The sequence below is a fragment of the Sus scrofa genome, chromosome 14 (assembly GCF_000003025.6).
Source record: "Sus scrofa isolate TJ Tabasco breed Duroc chromosome 14, Sscrofa11.1, whole genome shotgun sequence".
Classification (NCBI taxonomy): Eukaryota; Metazoa; Chordata; class Mammalia; order Artiodactyla; family Suidae; genus Sus; species Sus scrofa.
The window spans coordinates 683,283-703,772 of record NC_010456.5 but is presented as its reverse complement, the minus strand read 5'-3'; the positions used below and the strand labels follow the sequence as shown (position 1 = coordinate 703,772).

Here is a 20,490-nt window from a genome sequence, read left to right as displayed (position 1 = left end):
GAACCACCAGGGAACTCTTTGATCTTCTCCTTTTATTTAATTTAATTTATTTATTTATTTTTGTCTTTTTGCCATTTCTTGGGCCGCTCCCGCGGCATATGGAGGTTCCCAGGCTAGGGGTCTAATCGGAGCTGTAGCCACCGGCCTACGCCAGAGCCACAGCAATGCAGGATCCGAGCTGAATCTGCAGCCTACAGCACAGCTCACGGCAACGCTGGATCCTTAACCCACTGAGCAAGGCCAGGGATAGAACCTGCAACCTCATGGTTCCTAGTCAGATTCGTTAACCACTGAGCCACGGCTGGAACTCCTACATTGCATTTCTAATGGAGTTAATTTACTAAGCATTCACCTACACTTAAAAAACAAAGAAAGAAATTGAGAGAAATAAAGAAATTGAAATTGACTTGTTCTTCCCAGTTGTTTTGATCTCAGGCCTTTTGTGAAGGGGTTGGGAGGAGGAAGCAGCTTCTGCAGTAGGCCTGGCCGCCTCTGCTCCCCCTACAAGCCCCGCCCCTTTCCGCCCCCTAGCCCGGGGTTATAGCAGTGGAGAGTCTTGGTAAGGCTTCTAACCTTTACAGTGTCTCTCTCCATGGGCTGGCAGAGAGCATCCTAGCCAGAGCACAACAGGGTATGAAAGGGTCAGAGATGAAGTGGATGGGCTTTTACAAGGATTTTTTATCCATGGGCTAAAGGAACTTCTCTGTGAAATATTGAGTAGCTTCACACATGAATAATATTACCTTTAGGGAGTTCCTGTGGTGGCTCAGTGGTTAGTGAATCCAACTAGGAACCATGAGGTTGCAGGTTCGATCCCTGACCTTGCTCAGTGGGTTAAGGATCTGGCGTTGCCGTGAGCTGTGGTGTAGATTGCAGACGCGGCTCTGATCCCACATTGCTGTGGCTCTGGTGTAGGCCGGTGGCTACAGCTCTGATTCGACCCCTAGCCTGGGAACGCGGGAAGCTGCCCTAGAAAAAGCAAAAAGACAAAAAAATAAAAAAAACAATATTACCTTTAGAAGAGAAAAGAGGACTTTTGTTGTTGTTGTTGCAGGGTCCTTGGATGTCTATAGCGTGCCCGAAGGGAAATCGCATGTGACCCCAGTAGGAGAAGCCCCCACCTATGTCAACACCCAGCGCATCCCGCTGCAGCCCGGGCCGGCTGCAGGCAGCAGTGCAGAGAGCAGCCCAAGGAAAGACCTCTTTGACATGAGTGCGTTTCCATTTGCCACTGTTTTGTTTTGTTTTTTTTCCTCTCTCTTTTGAGTTTTTGTTTGTTTGTTTTGTTCGTTTACTGTCTTTTGTTTGAAATCTGTGCAATTACTGAATTTTCTGCTAGTGCGGTTTGGATTAATGTTGCTGATTAGCTGTACCTTCCTGGATTACAAGGGGGCTTTTCAAGGCTTTGAACTTGGCCAAACTCTGCTTGGGGATTACAGCCTTTGCTGCAGTCCAGAGGCAAAGCGACGTCCCCCTGCCTTTTGGTAATTGACTTTGCTCTTGAAGATCTGCACATGTATTGAGACAACTGGTATACATAAATAAATACATCCATTTATTTATTCACTTCGATATTAACTGGATGCTGTGTGCCAAATACTGTATCAGTTACTAAGGATGCCAAGATGACGTGGCATGGCATCTGTCTTCGCAAGCTTTTAGTCTGTTGAGCCAGGCTAATATATAAGGAGGCAATTGTAATATATTATTTTGTTTGTCTCTCACTTTTCTCTCTCTTTCTCTCGTCCCCTCCCTCTCCACTGAACACCTACCACGTGTTAAATGCTATTCTACTCCCTGGGGATATACAGGAACACAAAACAAAGGAAAACAAAAGAGACAAAGTCCCTACTCTCATGAGTTTAAATAACCACCATGTATTACAAGTGATCTGATGAAAAGAAAATGAGATAAGAAGAATGACCCCAATCTGCTATAGTGCCATGTGTACCATGGGTTTCTGTCATATGGATTGGGAAAAATAAATCATCTGTGAACTGATTAATGAAAGTGTAAATTGCTAAGGGATTTCAAAAGAGCTTCCCAAGCTCACAAACAGCTTTATGTCCCCAATTTCTTTTTCAAATTCCTTGAGAGTTTTACAGGCTGAAGAGGGAGGGGGAGGAGACTGGTATCTAATAAGGGTCCACTATGTGTCTAGGTGCTTATTATTTTACTGAACTTTTGCAGTGGTCCTACAAGTAGAGAGTGTTATTGTTATTACTGTTTTACAGAGGAGAATCTTAGAAAGTCAGTAACTTTACCACAGGGTCCACATTTGGTATTGGATGCGGTTGAGGACAGGCTTGGGTGCTTTCATGAGTAGGCTGTACCATGACAACAAAAGTCTGGTTCTCCTCAGCCACTCTGATTTCCAGAGCCCAGTCTCTCATTCTGACTCACTGAAATCACACAGCCGGAAGAACTGTAGAATCATCTAATCCAACCTCTTCATTTAAAAAAAAAATGAGGAAATATCCCAAGAGGTATGAAGCGACTTCCCAAGATGCAGAGCTGTGTTCCAGCTATAATGATATCTCCCGACCTTAGTTTAGTAGTTGTATTTATGGCCAGACAAGTTTCACTGTTTAATTTAGTCAATTTACCAGTGACCCTGGGTCCCAGAGCCTGAGGAGAGTTAGATTAGGCTGGGATCTGAGATGGCAAAAGTGAAAAAGCCAGAACTAGCCTTTTCTCATCCATCCATTTCTACTCCTACTCCCAAAACTAGACACGGGGAGACAGAAGGTAGAAAGAGCCCTGGAGAGACTAGTATCTATTGAAAAGTATGGAAAAATAAACTTGCCACTTTGTATTCATCTTGAACCACTGTAGCAAAATGATGATAGCGGTAGCGGCGCTGAAAGTGATGGTGATGGTACTGATGGCAGTGGGGATGATGATGTTGGTAATGGCAGTAATGAAGGTGATGGTGATGATGAGATGCTGCTAGTGATGTTGGTGATGATGCTGACGGTGATGCTGATGGTGATGCTGACGGTGATGCTGATGATGATGCTGATGGTGATAATGATGCTGATGGTGATGCTGATGGTGATAATGATGCTGATGGTGATGCTGATGGTAATGGTGATGCTGCTGGTGATGCTGATGCTGATGGTGATGCTGATGGTGATGGTGATGGTGATAATGATGCTGATGCTGATGGTGATGCTGATGGTGATGCTGATGGTGATAATGATGATGCTGACGGTAATAATGGTGATGCTGCTGGTGGAGCCGAGGTGATGGTGATTATGCTGGCCGTGATGATGATTGTGGTGATGGCGGTGATGGCGATGATGATGAGGGTAGTGGCAGGAAGGAAGGTGATGACAACGATGAACTGCTGTTAGTGGTGTTGGTGATGCTCGAGACGACGATGATGATGGTGTTGATAGCGATGTGGTAACGGTGATGCTGGTGGTGGGCCTGAGGAGCTGGTGACTCTGATGGCAGTGACGGTATTGGTGGTGATCATGATGGTGCTGATGGTGGTACAGAAACAGAATGCAAGTTTCCCACGGCTGCCGGGAATCAAGGAAAAAGTTTGATAAGAGAAAATCCACAAACATAATGTTAGCCAATAGTTTTAACCTCTTTTTCTCCCCAAATCTGTAAATGATTAAACAGGTGTCAAAATAATTTTGGTTTCATTTTATTCACCTCACTTCTGCACAGTCTCTTCTGACATTAAACAACTGGTCTGATTTTATAGCACTCACTGAATAGTTCAGGTACAAACTATGTCTCAGGAACAATGTTGGGCTCTGAAGACAAAGTTGTGCCCAGGAGAAACCCATTCCTGTTGTTGTGATACTTGTAGTGTACTGGGTCGGCAGTGTGGTCCTAAAGAATCATCATAACGCCTAACACTTGCGTAATGCAGTGCATTTCTCAGAGTGCTGTTGTACAGAGAGATTTCATTAGATGTGCCTGGCGGCTTCTCTTGCTTTTTGTCTTTTTTTGCCATTTCTTGGGCCGCTCCCGGGGCATATGGAGGTTCCCAGGCTAGGGATCTAATTGGAGCTGTAGCTGCCAGCCCACGCCACAGCCACAGCAACTCGGGATCTAAGCCACATCTGCGACCTACACCACAGCTCACAGCAATGCTGGATCGTTAACCCACTGAGCAAGGGCAGGGACTGAATCCGCAACCTCATGGTTCCTAGTCGGATTCGTTAACCACTGCGCCACGACGGGAACTCCCTTCTCTTGCTGTTGATATTCATTGCCGTTAGAGCAGCAGTCTCAGCATTCACCAATGCCCTGCATGGAGAAGTGCGTTCTGAAGGGCAGGAAGCTAAGTTCAATCTCAGACACTTACAGAAGAGCCTTGTTCCACAGGGAAACAAGTGAAGGTCCAGGGGATGTAGAGCTGCTAGCCTGGGGCAAGTTGGCCAAAAGGTACCCACTATTGTGCCAGTTTTCTTCTCTTTTAAAAATTCACTTAATACAAAGATTTTGAAAAAAACTTTTGTTGGGTTGGGTTTAGGTTCTGCATGATATCAAAAACCTTGCAGCTTGTCTTTTCCTTTGCGTGTTTTCTTCAGTGTTGGCAGGTTTTTTGGTTCAGAAGAGTGCACGTTTGTTGAAGAGGCCAGCCAGTGTTTGGGAGAAAGTAGGTGGTATGTAAGATACGTGGCCTCTGGCAGAGTGCAAAAATGAAGTCATTCTAACTAGTTGGAAAAGCTGTGCACTTGAATCTTTGTTATGTGACACAATACCTAGCTGTCTGGGGAAAGCAGACTCATCAGAAAGAGTCATTCCAAGATTTGGGCTGTGCTTTCAAAAGCTCGTTATGATGACTTTCGTTATATTTCCAGCCAGTCCTTTTTCTCTACTTCTTTTTTTCTGGTAGAAGTTGCCTTTGCATTTCCAGCCTTCACAAAGTACTGTTTATCATTTGCCTTCCTTGGGATTGACGTGTTGCTGGTGAATGTTGTTGGCAGAACCTTTTGAAGATGCTCTCAAGAACCAGTCTTTGGGGCCTGTGTTGAGCAAGGCAGCCTCTGTGGAATGCATCAGCCCCGTCTCCCCCAGAGCCCCCGATGCAAAGATGCTGGAAGAGCTAAAAGCAGAGCCTTGGTACCAAGGGGAGATGAGCAGGAAGGAGGCGGAGGGGCTGCTGAAGAGAGATGGAGATTTCCTGGTCAGGAAGAGCACCACCAACCCGGGCTCCTTCGTTCTCACCGGCATGCACAACGGCCAGGCCAAGCATCTGCTGCTCGTGGACCCAGAAGGCACGGTGAGCACAGGGTGGGGTACAACCTGCACCCACCAGCCTCCCTCCCACAGTCTGCCCTGGGTCATTGCAGTGGGGGACCACTTTCCCTCTTCTTCTCACATATGCCCACTGAGTCCTGCCGATCACTCCTCCAGGACCCTGGAGACCAGGCACAGAGGACTTAAGCTTTCAGGTCAGAGCCAGGCTGCAGGAGGCCATGATCCGGCCCCGTGCAAGTTAGAAAGCTTGGAACATCACTAGAGCCCAGGTTGAAAGCCTTAATTCTCGTGCTTGTGAAAATAAATGCAAAAACCGAGGAAGTTTTCCTTCCAAATGTATTCATAGTGGATAAAGAAGTGGAAGGCTCCTGGGCTTTTAATATTGACCTCAAGTATCTCCGAAAGTTGAATCACAGGTGTTCACTTGCAGGTTGTGGAATGTGATGAGGCAATAAGTAAACCCCCTATTAATAGAGCTCTTGCTTTCCCACTCAGAGAAGTAATGCTGCATGACAGTCAGTTTGGTTCTTCCTGGTAATACCATCGTGTCTAAATAATTCTGCCTCTTTGACTGAATAGGCCATCTTCCAGTCAATAAACAAATCTGACCTCACCCTGACACAGTCCAAGCATGACTACGTTTAACACAGGAATTAGGGAGCGCCCGTCGTGGCACAGCGGAAATGAATCCAACTAGGAACCGTGACCTTCCGGGTTCCATCCCTGGCCTCACTCAGTGGGTTAAGGATCCGGCGTTGCTGTGAGCTGTGGTGTAGGTCAAAGATGCAGCTCGGATCTGGTGTTGCCGTGGCTGTGGCGTAGACCAGCAGCTGCAGCTCGGATTAGACATCTAGCCTGGGAACCTCCATGTGCTGAGGGAGCAGCCCTAAAAAAAAAAAAAAAATAGTAATTACATTAACCTAACCACTGAGTAAATTCCAAGATTTTTGTTCAAAAGCTTTTATCCAGTGAAAACAAAGCAGCAGGCAGAGTTATCAAAACAGTGGTTTAAGGACTTTGTATCTTTTTGATTGACAGGTAGGGATATAGACTTGTTTTTCAAGTGGACTTGAACACTCCTGCACTGTGTGAGGGGGAAGGAGGTGGTCTTACCTGAGAAAATTTGTTGCCTCAGGTGTCCAGACTGAGTTGTCTGCACACCTCATCTCCCTGGACATCTGTCTCAGCGCCTTCTCCCCTCCCCACCCCCGACCCTTCCCAGGAACATAGCGTAAATCTTCCAATCCACCTTCTTTCTTTTTTTCTCTTTTTTTTCCATTCCTTTTTTATTTTTTTAAGGCCATACCTGTGGCATATGGAAGTTCCCAGGCTAGGGGTCTAATTGGAGCTGCAGCTGCCAGCCTACGCCACAGCAACAGCCACAGCCCCAGCAATGCCAGAACCAAGCAGCATTTGACCTACACTGCAGCTCATGGCAATGCCAGATCCTTAACCCACTGAGAAAGACTAGCAATCGAACCTGCATCCTCATAGATACTAGGTCGGGTTCTTAACCTGCTGAGCCATGATGGGAACTCCCCCATCTACCTTCTTTAGTTGTGTGGACTTTTTTTTTACATACACGCATGCCAGGGAACATACATATTTTGTCTTTGTGTGTTTTAGAAATTTGCAAATGTGATACTGTTCCACAAATCATTTCTTTCTTTTTCTCTTTGGGACCCATGTTTGAGATCTGTCAGTGGTACCTTCTGTGTACTGATTTGTTACTTAGGTAGTCCGCCTGGGGTTCCCTGGATATAGGATCTGCATGTCAATTCTCAAACTTTCTCATGAAGACTGAAAAACTGCAGGCACTGCAAACCTTGTGCCTGTTTCCCCTGAACCCGGGGTGGTCTTGCTGGGGCACATCACAGGAATAGAGTTTTTGGTCCCAGGATATAATCCCAGGCATTTAACGCCACAGGGGGTTGCATCTGCTTCCAGAATAGCTGGGCTACCAACGGGCACAGCAGCAGAGCCTAGGGTCTGCTCTAGTCTTGCTAATTTGGTGGGCCTCTTCTCTAGTCTTGCTAATTTGGTGGGGGTGGGGAGTGATGTCTCATTGTTTGCTGCGCAATTCTTCAAGTGCACTTTATCAGGTTTCTCCATACATTTTATGTTCCTATCTTTTCACCATGTTTGTCTTTTAATCTTCCTGGGTTTTCCTGAACTTTTCCCAGCCTACTCTCTCGCTTCTTCCCCATCAAATAATTTTGTCTGTGATGTTTTTCACCAACAAAGTCTTTTTTTTCTGGAATGTAGCTGAACTCATAAGTTTTCCCCTTTATGGTTTTCAGGTTTGACCTTGAAGAGATTTCTCACCTACAAATCAGACATATGGTATCCTTCTATGGTTTCTCTTATTGGCTTTGTAGTTTCATCTTTCAAATTTACCTTCCAAGTCCAACTGAAGCTACTTTTGAAGATGATATAAGGTAGTTGATTAACATTTAAAAAAAAAGTCCCTGGGAGTTCCTGTTGTGGCTCCACAATAATGAACCTGACTAGTATCCAGGAGGATGTGGGTTCAATCCCTGGCCTCACTCAGTGGGTTAAGGATCTGGCGTTCCCATGAGCTGTGGTGTGGGTCATAGATGCGGCTTTGATCCAGCATTGCTGTGGCTGTGGTGTAGGCTGGTGGCTACAGCTGATTCAACCCCCTAGCCTAGGAACTTCCATATGTCGTGGGTGCGGCTTAAAAAGACCAAAAAAAAAAAAAAAAAAAAAAAAAAACCCACAATAAAACAAAACAAAACTCCCTGTAGTGAGCCATTTTCCCAGTCACTATTTTCTACATAATTCATCTTTTGTCTTTGGTAGTAATGTCCTTCTATTACACGCTCAGTTCTCTGAGTCATGATTCTGTCTCTGAATCTGTTCTGTGCTATTGATTTGACTGTTCCTTGTATAAATTCCATACTGCATCAGTCACTGTGGCTTTAAATTGACTTAACATAACACCTGGTACTACGAGTCCTTCCTCTTGAGTCTCCTTTTTATAAGTTGTTTTGACCATTCGCAGACCTTTATTCTTTGTTCTGATTTTAGATTCAATTTATCAAGTCACCAAAAAATACATGCTGGGGTTTTGGTAGAACTTGCACTGAGTTTATAGATTAATTTAGGGAGAGCTGACTTTTTGCAATATTAAATCATCATATACGTGAACATGGCCTAAGTCTCCACTTATTTAGTTTTAGGATGTCTTTTGTGAGAATTTTAAAATGCTCTCCAGAAAGTTCTTCTGTTTCTTTTCTTTGTTAGGTGACTTCCTAGAATGTCTAGTTTGAGTGACTATTGTAAATGTTAAGTTATTTTTGATTACTTTTTCTCAATAGTTACTGCTGCAGGGAGAGGAATATCGTGTGACCTTGGGCCGGGAACTGTTGCCACTGTGGTAGTTTTACTGGACTGGCAGTCATGCCATTGCAAACACTGACAGTTTTTTCTTCTGCCTTCCAATCCCAAACCTTGCCGGGAGCCGCTGAGCTAACCAGGGCACCGTTGAGCGTTGACCAGGAGAGGGCGCCCTTGTCCAGTTTCCAACATGAAAGGAACTGTTGGAGGTTTTGTCTCCTTAAGGATGATTCAAGCTTTTGGTAGATGTCTTTACCAGCCTAGAGAATTTCATTCATTCATTCACTCACTCAATAAATGTGTGCCGAATGACAACTAATCCAGGCATTGTTTTTGGCACCTGGGATATGTCTATAAACCCATTACAAGGACATTTTCTGCTCTTGTTAGCATATATGTTAATTACATAACTACTTTTATCCTATATGGGTACCAAACATTATCAAATGTCTTTGCAGCAGCTTTTGAGATAATACTGCCTTTTTCTCCCCCTTCAGTCCATTTATGGGGGGAATCACGCTGGCAGATTTTTCTGATGTTGCATCATGGTATAAACCCTGCTTGGTCTTGACATAGTAATCGTGGATTTCAGGTTCTCCTAGTCCACTTAGGGTTTTTTTTGGACGCTGTTCATAAGAGAAATCTGTCTCTACTGTCTTTGCTTCCTTTGTTTCCTTGGCCTGCATGTGTTCATCTGGTTTGGGTGTCAAGATTATGAGGTTACACTCACCTCTTATAATTATTATTCGAGTCCGGGTTCTTGTTCACGGAGCCGAAGAATGAACTTCGAGAACACACACAGGCAGCAAGTAAGCCAAAAGTCTTCATTACAGGAAAGCAAATAGCTCACAGCACAGACAGTGGAAGGCGCAGGAAGAGTCCTCCTTTCTATTGTTCTATGGAGGTTTTTTAATTTCTCAAAGACAGGAGTACCAATGTGGGGTGGGGTTTAGATATAAGCTCTTTTTCTCATTGGCCTTGCCCAGTTTACCTATATCAGTCCTTGTCCAATAGGGGTCTTAGAGGTGGATACATCCCGTAAGTCTTATGGTCCCTTTGTTCTTCTCTTTCCTAGACTGGGAAATGCCTCTCATTTCTTCTCTTTCAGTGGAGGAGTGGGTTAGAGATTAAGGTCCACCTGGGCATAAAACAGATATACTTCCTATAATAAACAAGGCCTGTGGGGATGTTACTCCTTGGAACCCTCAAGTCACGGATGTTAATCAATAACCATATCAAAGCCCATGTTCCTTTGATTTTTTTTACCCTTAAGCACTTGTCACAAATAAGCACTCTTTTATTTGCAGAGCCCACAGACTCTCCCCTTAGACTGCAGTACTTGCCACCATCTAGAATAGTGCCTGGCACATAGTTGATGTTCATTAAGCATTAGACAATTGAATACATCAATCAACTGCAGGCTTTTCCAGAGTTCTTTCCATCTGCACTGGCTGCCTAGGAAATCAGTTGTTATCTGAAAGAAAATAGGAGAGAAAATTTCTAAGCAATGCTATAGGAATATCAATATTTCAATGGAAAATTTTAAGTATTTTTAAAAAACAAAAAGTTGAAGTTTAGCTGAATTATACCCTCTTATAGACCAAAGATGATTTATTGTTTTTGTTTACTCAGTCTTAATAACAAAAGGATGACCTACGCAAAAGTTATGTCCTACTCCTCATGTGTTACACATTCACAAACCAGTATCAAGGTAAGTAGAAGAAAATGAACGTAGACCAGATATCTGAGCCCCAAACACCCCATGCTACGCTGGCTATACAACTTAAATTTTGGAGGAGAACTTTTCAGTGTGTTTAGGAAAATGTGTAAATCACACCTACTAATAACTGGTCTTTTGGGGGGCCTTTTCCTGGATCTGATGATCTAGCTTAGTGGATCCCACAGACAGCGGCTTTAGTCTAAAGAGAACATGGAAATGGAAGACTTAATTAAAAATGCAATGCCGCTTCCTTGCTGTGAGGACACCGAAATAGACGGTGAACACATTCTCTTCAATATTTATTCATCTGATTTTCATGGTAATTGGTTGGTCCCTGACTCTAAAGGGGGAAACTTGGCAGAACAGATTACTCAGAGAGACGAGGATGCAAAACAGTTCTGTGTCTAAATTTACCCCAGAGGATACCAACCTGAGTGCCATCCTGCTGTGCACTGACTGTTCAAGACGAGGGCGCCTGAGGGTGCTGGAAACGTGGGTGACAAGCACGATCGTGGCAGGGCTTCTGAGCTCCTGGGGAGGTGCTGAGGCTACCGACCCTAGATAAGAGCAGCTGGAAAGAGGCCGGTGAGTGGGTCTCTATGAACAGCCTCAGAGATGGAGTCTGGTGCACTTTTTTTTTTCTTTTGAACATCTTTCAGAATCATTTAGTCAGCCCTCTGTGTCTAAAATTATTCCCTGAGTCATTTCTCCTTGATTCATCACTTTGGCCAGCAAAGTGAGATGGGCTCCGGGCTTGCATTTAAATAAGCTGCCGCCACGTGTGGCCGGGTGTTCCGTGGGCTTCATTAACATGGTTTTGGCATGTTTCAGAGCCCATGCAGAGGCTTCTGCTTTCAAAACCATCACCAAACCATGACAACCATCCATTATCCACATTTATTTGGTTTTAATTTTCTTCCCAGAATAATTGAGAAGACAAAAAAGTCCCCCGATCGTTCCACTTAATAAGCCCTGTTGTTATTTTAGAATTCCCATTGTACAGTCTAGGCTGTGCTGCTGTAACAAATACAAGGTGGATTCTGGTTAAATGTGGTTGAACCCAGCAGAGCTTCAACCAAGCCTGTGTGTGTTGGGCGGCTCCCTGGTCCTTGCTTGGGTGGCTCAAGGATGCAAGCGCGTTACTGGGCTGCCTTGTTGCCATGGAGATGAGAGGGCTGGAGGAAGCACATTGGCTCTCAGTGGCTTCCCTGAGGATGGGACACATGTCACTCACCTCATGGTCCATTAGTCCTGCCCTGACCCCAAGAGAGGTGGAAAAATGTAAGGAAGTGCGAAGAGAGCTTGACGGATAAGCCACCTCAGTGGCAGGTTTTTAAACTTTCTGTCAATGTGACATCCCCAAAATAGAAAACACATAAGATACTCCAGGAAGACTTTAGTGAAGAATAATAGCTCCCGGCCCCTCCTCAGCCCACTCTCAATTCTGAGAGACAAGCCCAGCCAACAGTTTCTCTTCAAAATTCTCTCGAAACTGCTGGAATGGCTATTCATTGATTCAGTATTTCAGGACATCATGTTGTGATGTTCTTTGTGAAAACTCTTTAGTAGTTTGCCTCATTTTTTTGTTTTTGTTTTTGTCTTTTTAGGGCTGTACCCTTGGCATATGGAAGTACCCAGGCTAGGGGTCGAATCAGATCTGTAGCCACCGGCCTACACCACAGCAACACAATCCAAGCTGCATCTTTGACCTATACCAGCAGCTCACGGCAACACCGGATCCCTGACCCACTGATCAAGGCCAGGGATGGAACCCGCATGTTCATGGATACCAGTCGGGTTCGTTGCCACTGAGCCACGACGGGAACTGCAGTTTGCCTCCTTTTTGCCACTTCTTTCTTTTTTGGACAAGTGCTGCAGTTTTTCTCGTGGTTGTTTCAGTGTTTTAAAACCTGCCAAGCCTCTCTTGTTCCCTCAGTGTTAAGGGGAGTGTCTCAGGACATCCTCCCCTGCCTGTGGGGAATGGGCACCTGCTGGTCCTTTCTTTCCTCCACCTCCTTCCCTTCTGTCTTCTGTCAGCAATAACTTTATTGTTTCTGTTAATGCACAAGTGTAAAGAAAATGGTCTAATGAGTTCTCGTAGACTTGTTACCCATTGCAAAAATTACCAATGTTGTTCCAATATCGTTCGCCTGTATCTCTCTCCGTGAATTTTTTTGGAGTATCTTTTGAAAGCACAGGACAAAAACCTTTGCGCTTCAGAGTCATTTGAACGTAAGTTGCTCAGCTATCCCACGAGTACTTAAGGATGAATTCCAGCGAACCAGCCTCCTTCCTAACTGTGTGCAGGCATCCAAATCAGGCCGTTCACCCGGGCATCACCACTGCCTCATCCTCCCAGAGCCCTTTCATTGCTCCAGGATGTCCTTTGTCCTGAAAGGATCCGGTTCAGAAGCACGTGCCGCATTTAGTGGCCACATCCCTTTAGTCTCCCTCAGCCTGGAACCTCCGGCTTCCTCTGAGGCTTCCTCCTCACTGGGTTCAGGGTACGCAACTTGGCTGAAACAGTGCTGCTGATGTCACCACATGCCTCTCGGGGCAAGGCTGGCAGTTTGTGAGTGTTCACCTGGGCAGCTTCACTGAGGAGGTGTTCTCCATGTCAGACTCTCTCCTTTCCCTTGAATTAATATTTGGAGGGAGGAACTTTGAAACTATGCAAATACCCTCTTTCGGATCAAACTTTCAACCTATTCATTTATTTGTGTTGATAAGGACTCATGGTTTCTTGTTTTATTCAGTGGATTATAGTTGTTCCTGTATATTTTTCTTTTTTCTTTTCTTTCTTCTTTCCTTTTTTCCTTCCTGTTCTTTCTTTTCTTTTCTTCCTTTCTTTCTTTCGAGCCACACCCACAGCATATGGGAGTTTCCAGGCTAGGGGTTAAATCAGAGCTACAGCTGCCAGCCTACCACACAGCCACAGCGGTGCAGGATCTGAACCGCATCTGCGACCTACACCACAGCTCACGGCAATGCCGGATCCTTAACCCACTGAGGGAGGCCAGGGATTGATCCCACATCTTCATGGATCCTAGTCGGGTTCCTTACTACTGAGCCACAAGGGGAACTCCTTACTTTTAAGTTAATCCTGAAGTTTCTCACTGCCCTCTTCTTGAGAGAAGAGACCTAAGTATTCCTCACCATGCCATTGCTATTATTCAGCTTATTCTATTTTTGGAATACCCATGAAGGCAGTCTGATGTCCCGCTCTAATGTGGACTAATAGATTTCTAAAACAAATCCCTTGTTCTATGGACATATTTTCATTGGCATTCTGGGTGGGTTTCAACCTGCTGTGTCTACTGTATCTCTCTCTTTTGTGATTTTTTTCACTCACTGAAGTGTTCTCAAAACAGGTGCACGGGGAGGACCTTTCTCATCTCTGCATGTTTGAAAATATATTTTGATGTCACTTTGATTCACTTTATGGTTGGTTGTAATGGCTGCTCCAATTCTTCTTTTTTTTTTTTTTGTCTTTTTGCCATTTCTTGGGCTGCTCCCGAGGCATATGGAGGTTCCCAGGCTAGGGGTCGAATCGGAGCTGTAGCCACAGGCCTATGCCACAGCCACAGCAACTCCGGATCCGAGCCGCGTCTGCAACCTACACCACAGCTCACGGCAACGCCGGATCGTTAACCCACTGAGCAAGGGCAGGGACCGAACCCGCAACCTCATGGTTCCTAGTCGGATTCGTTAACCACTGCGCCACGACGGGAACTCCTCCAATTCTTGATCTTTTGTGAGTTTTCTTTACCTTCTAGAGATTTTTAGTTTTTCTCTTTATCTTCTGCAATGACCTGGTCATGAACCTAAGTGTGTTCCCGTTCTCATTCATTTTTAGAGGTATGTGATATACTCTTTCAATCTGAAAACTTTTGTTTTTCTTAAGTCAGAGCACAATTTTCCTCATATTATTTCTTTGATAATGTCTTGCCTTCTATAGTCTTTCCTTTTGGAACAATTGGTCGGGGAGCTGGCCTCTTGGATTGACCTTCTGTGTCTTCTTTCCTGCAAGTTTCCAGTTCTTTGAAAATTTGCTCTGTGTTCTAAAAGCTTTCCTTCCAAACTTAATATATGTATAATTTTACAAAATATGTATTTAATTTCTAAAGAAAAATTTGTTGTCTTCTGATTTGTTTTTTGCGCATCTTGTTCTTTTTAATGGTTAAAACTCCGGATCCGAGCCGCGGATATTTTTTACTTTTTCGGTTTTTGTTTTGTCTTTTTGGGGCTTTTTTTTTCTTTTTTGGCTGCACCCAGGGGGCATGTGGAAGTTCCAGGGCCAGGGGTGGGACCTGCTGCAGTTGCTTGGAGCTAATGTGTCCACAGCATTTCTGAGCTTCTCTGGCATTGCTCTGAAGAAACCCTGATTAGTGACCATCTAATTTTCCTCTGATTTTCCTCTTCGTCAGCGTGGTTAGCCTTCCATCTCTTTTCTATGATTGAAAACAGACTTTGCAGGCTCTTGGGCACACTTGGGGATTATGGAGGCTTCTTAGTACCTTGGAACTGGGAAAAGAAGGGAAGTTAGATGCAGAAGAAACCAGGGCCAGGGATCCCAAAAGTATTCCCCCCTCATCCTGGATGTGGCTGGTCAGGGCAACTACAGGGGAGGAAGTGGGTATGGGAAGCTATCCCGGATGCCAGCTGTGCAGGGATTCATGGCCAGGCTTATAATTTGTATAGAAAATGAGTGCTAATGCGGGGCTATGTATTGACAGGAAGATGAAAGCAATGGACATACAAGTCTAAGTGTGACTCCTGGAATTACAGTCCCAGGGACTGATGTGGAACCAGAACTATGGCCATTGGGTTTAGGAAGGACCTGGACCACACCTTATAAAAGGCCAGGTAATGTGATCAGGTTGGGTCTACATCCCTTCTGGGTTAGGTTGCATTCAGGCATGAACCTTTGTGGGTTGGAGGGTCTCCCAGAGGCTGCAGCCAAAGCTGAGACAGTAGTCAGAGGGCCACAGTTTTGTGTGTACAACTGAAACACAATTTTCAATAGGAGCCACCTTCATTTGATGGCTTTGCACTTTCTACTGCCATTCTTTGGAAGGGACCGAAAGTAATCTTTTTGTCATTGAAAGAGTATACTCGTTAATGCACAATTTTTTTTTTTTTTGTCTTTTTGCCATTTCTTGGGCCGCTCCCGCGGCATATGGAGGTTCCCAGGCTAGGGGTCAAATCAGAGCTGTGGCTGCTGGCTTCCACCAGAGCCACAGCAACGCGGGATCCGAGCCACGTCTGCAACGTACACCATAGCTCATGGCAACGCCTGATCCTTAACCCGCTGAGCAAGGCCAGGGATCGAACCCGCAAGCTCATGGTTCTTAGTCCGATTTATTAACCACTGAGCCACGACAGGAACTCCAATGCACAATTTTTAAATGAACAATTTCTTACTGCCTGCAGGGCAAGTCCACCCACACTTTCTAGGCAACTGGAGCCCACCATGTCTGGAGGGGAAGCATCACTGCATCGGTCCCATCTCCTTGGCTCAACTCCCCTGGACCAAAGAGGGGCTTGCCCAGTTATCAAGCTGGAACCAAGGCTCCACCACCAGCATCTCTCCCCTCACACTCCAAATCCTGACTGACCAGACTCCTAAATTTCTCTGAAAGTGTCCCCCTCTTCCTGGGCTGTCAGTAGATACCCCACCCCCACTGCCAGCAGGAGCCTCCGCTAGGGTCACTCCCCACTCTAAATCTCTCCAGGATGCTCGTTGCCTTCTTTAAACTGCTCAGTGTGGTATGAAAAATAGGATCAGCAGACATTTACTGAGCATGGTGTAGGGGCCCTGCACTGTGCCAACTTCTTCATGCTCGTCAGTCAGTTACTTCTGATGAGAATCCTGTGAAGTAGGGCTCTGGGGGTGACCATTGCACATGGAAATGGAGGCTCAGAGAGGTCAGTAACTTGCCCAGAGGGCACCATTAGGAGGTGGAAAGTGAGGATGGGAACCCAGGTGCTCATGACACCTGGTGCTCATGACAGGTTCTCGGGGAGGTCAAATGCGGGTCCGATGGTGCTTAACAGCACTCAGGATGGTGCTTGTGCACCCCCACTGGGTGAGGAGGGAAAGGTCCTGGGTCCGGCCTTGGACCCCAGGCTAGTTTCCATCTCAGTGGACCATCTTAAGAAGGCCCCGGTGTTTCTGTTTGGATACTGGGAGGGGCTGAATGAGCTGGGTAGGTGCTGTCAACAACGCAGTTAGACAAACAGGCTTCCAGCTGTGCCCTTTAAGGCCAATAGTTCTGAGTGGGGTGTCCTGTCCAGCAGCATCAGCATCACCTGGAATCTGCTAGAAATGCAAATTCTCAGGCCCCTCCTGCTGAGTCAGACCCTCTGGTGGGGAGGGGGTGGGTCAGGCAGTCTGTGTTTCCAGAAGGCCTCAGGGGCTCTTGATGCTGCTCAAGTTGAAAACGACTATCTAGTGAATGCATCCTTCCTGGCCTGAACATTTTGGGGCCTCTGCCTGGGGCCTTGTGTGACATGGCTCAGAAGAAAATGTCAGAGCATACCCAAGGAAGCTTTCAGCTCTCGGTTCAATTTCTTCCGCCGTTGTGCTCCGCTGGCCACTAGGGGGAGCCGAAAGCACACTGCTTCCACTCTGCGGCGGCGAGGAGGGGGGTGGGGGCGTGGCCTCACCTGTAAGGGCACAGGTGAGTGTCCCGCCTCCAACAGCCCAGCCAGACCTGCAGGAGAGCCCACTACCCACACCACTTTGTGCCGCTGGTCTTCCTCCTTTGCTCTGTATCTACAGATTTTTACAAAGCTATCAGGTTAGCTTTGTGGGAAGGTTCTGTCCTCTCTGGGTCTGCATCCTGGATGAATGAATACATTTAACGTGGTTTCTGGTAGTGGAGGGCTCTGCAGAGTTAGACAGCCTAGGGGTGTATTGAGTGTCCCAGCCTTCCTCCCCTAAGTAGGAATTAGGACTTTTTTCGTGTGCTTTCTTGAGCAGCGACTTATCAGCTGGCATCCTAGGGTCCTCTTTGAAGTGAAAACTGGGAACTAGCAGGGCGCTGGAGCCCTTCTCCTGCAGAACTCCTAAAAAGTCATTTTTAATGTCTTTTTTTTAATTCTCAGGGTTTTTTTCTTTATTACTCAATGAATGTATTACATTTGTAGTTGTACAATGAGCATCACAATCCAATTTTATAGGATTTCCATCCCACAACCCCAGCACATCCCCCCACCCCCCAAACTGTCTCCTTTGGAAACCGTAAGTTTTTTAAAGTCTGTGAGTCAGTATCTGTTCTGTGAAGAAGTTCATTCTGTCTTTTTTTCAGATTCCACATGTCAGTGAAAGCATTTGATGTTGGTGCCTCATTGTATGAATGATTTCACTTAGCATGATAATTTCTAGGTCCAACCATGTTGCTAAAAATGCCAGTATTTCATTCTTTTTAATGGCTGAGTAATATTCCATTGTGTATATGGACCACATCTCTGGATCCACTCCTCTGTCGATGGACATTTAGGTTGTTTCCATGCCTTGGCTATTGCAAATAGTGCTGCGATGAACATTGGCGTACATGTGTCTTTTTGAGTCATGGTTTTCTCTGGATAGATGCCCAGGAGTGGGATTGCTGGATCAAATGGTAGTTCTATTTTTAGTTTTCTGAGGAATCTCCATACTGTTTTCCACAGCGGTTGCACCAATTTACAATCCTACCAACAGTGTAATAGGGTTCCCTTTTCTCCACAGCCACTCCAGCACTTATTGTTTGTAGACTTTTTGATGATGGCCATTCTGGCTGGTGTAAGGTGGTACCTCATAGTGGTTTTGATTTGCATTTCTCTAATAATGAGTGATGTTGAGTGCCTTTTTTTTTTTTTTTTTTTTTTAGGGCCAAACCCTCTGCATAGGGAGGTTCCCAGGCTAGGGGTCATATTGGAGCTGTAGCTGCCGGCCTACACCACAGCCACAGCAATGCCAGATGCGAGCCACATCTGCAAACTCCACCACAACTCACGGCAATGCTGGATCCTTAACCCACTGAGAGAGGCCAGAGATGGAACCTTTGTCCTCATGGATACTAGTCAGATTCATTTCTGCTGAGCCACGATGGGAACTCCTAAAAAGTCATTTTAAAAGTAGCATGAGCTGTGGTGGTTGATACTAACGGTTAGGAGTTATTACACTTTCTGAACAGTTGGAGCAAAATTTTACAAACCCAATACTACTGGAAAATTAAAGATCCAGCAGGCCCATGTCTGTGAGGGCGTGGTAGCTCACATGCAGCATCTTCAGGTACTGTCAAAGCAGGCTGCAACTTGGCTGTCCCCTACTCTGCCTTCCTGGATGGCCACCCCCACCTGCATCACCCCATCCTTGTGGTACTCACATGGACCACCCCCTCTTTCACCGCTGGACACTCCTGATATTCACCAAGGTTAAGGGCACAGACTGTAGAGCAAAGCCCAGGCAGAGGATGTCCCTTCTGAAAGGTGTCCATGCCTGGCTGAGTCAACCTTGATGGAGGAAACGTCCAGAATCAATTAGGTGCAGGAGTGGGGGTGCAAAGAGCTCAGAGACTTCACTCAATCTCGCCTGTGCCCTCAGAGCCCAAATCTGGATATTCTACTCCAAAAATTAACATCCTGAGGTTGACCCACTGCTTCCCACCTCTGCCCCTGCTCCCACTCTTGCAGATGTTGCTGGGAGAGTGGGGCGGATTGGTGGTTAATATGGTAGTCCTAGTTCTACATGTTTGAGGAATCTCCATTCTGTTTTCCATAGTGGCTGCATCAATTTACACTCCCAGCAACCATGCAGGAGTGTTCCCTGCAGGAGTGTTCCCTTTTCTCTATATCTTGCCCAACATTTGTTGTTTCTTTTGTCTTTTTGATGATAGCCATCCTGACAGGTGTGAGGTGATAGTTCCTGGTGGTTTTGATTTGCATTTCCCTGATGATTAGCGATGTGGAGCATCTTTTCAAGGGCCTATTTGCCATCTGTACATCTTCTTTGGAAGAGTGCCTGTTCAGGTCCTCTGCCCATTTTTAATCAGCTTATTTTTTTATGTTGAGTTATGTGACTTCGTTGTATATTTTTGCATATTAACCTCTTATTGGGTATATCATTTGCAAACATCATCTCCCATTCTGTAGGTGGCCTTTTGTTTTGTTGAGTTCCCTTTGCTGTGCAAAAGCTTTTTACTTTGATGTAGTCCCATTTATTTTTGCTTTTGTTTCTCTTGCCTGAGGAGATATGTCCAAAAAATATTATTGAAACTGATATCAAAGAGCAGCATACTGCCTATGTCTTCTAGAAGTTTTATGGTTTCAGGTCTCACGTTTAAGTCTTTAATCCATTTCGAATTTATTTTTGTATATTATGTGAGAAAGTATTCTAGTTCGATACTTTTGGATGTAGCTGTCCAGTTTTCCCAAGACCATGTGTTGAAGAGGCTGTTTTTACCCATTGTATATTCTTGATTTGACCCATTTTAAAATCTGGTTGTTCGTTTTCTTATTGTTGGTTTTGAGTTCTTTGTGTATTTGGGGTAATAGTCCTTTATTAGATATGTCTTTTGCAAATATTTTCTTCTTGTCTGTGGTGCTGCTTTTCATTCTCTTGATGGTGCTATTTGCTGAGCAGAGGTTTTTAATTTTAACGAAGTCTAGCTTCTCATTTCCTTCTTTCATAGATTATGCCTGTGATGTCATAAATGAAAAGTCATCACCAAACCCATAATTATATGGGTTTTTGCCTACATTATTTTGTAGGAGTTTTATAGTTTTGCATTTTATAGTGAAGTTTGCCATCAGCTTTGAGTTAATTTTTGTGAAGAGTGTAAGGTTTGTGTCTAGGTTCACTTTTCTGCATGTGGATGTCCAGTTGTTCCAGCTCCATTTGTTGAAAAGACAGTCTTTCTTCCATTGTATTGCCTTTGCTTCTTTGTCAAAGATGTTGTCTATATTTGTGTGGGTCTAATGCTGGGCTCTCTGTTCTGTCCCATTGGTCTACTTGTCTGCTCTCTCACCAATACCACACTGTCTTGATTACTGTAGCTTTTACTGTAGAATTTATTTTTGTATATTATGTGAGAAAGTATTCTAGTTCGATACTTATACTTACTGTAGCTTTAAGGTAAATCTCGAAGTTTCAAATGATTGGTCTTCCAACTTTATTCTTCAGTATTGTGTTGGCTATA

General features: G+C 45.0%; 1 protein-coding gene across 4 annotated transcripts in view; it reads left to right on the top strand.

The window, feature by feature from the left end:
* The window catches only part of SHC3 (SHC adaptor protein 3), a 163,652-nt gene that overhangs the window by 132,318 nt on the left and 10,844 nt on the right, over nt 1-20,490 (top strand). For 3 of the 4 annotated variants that reach the window (XM_021074437.1, XM_021074435.1, XM_021074434.1), the window contains 3 exons: nt 1,055-1,213; nt 4,953-5,248; nt 15,043-15,172. In XM_021074437.1, coding sequence (XP_020930096.1) covers nt 1,055-1,213; nt 4,953-5,248; nt 15,043-15,172 — 585 coding nt within the window. The remainder of the gene's footprint in view (nt 1-1,054; nt 1,214-4,952; nt 5,249-15,042; nt 15,173-20,490) is intronic. The other variant, XM_021074438.1, reaches the window with a different exon arrangement.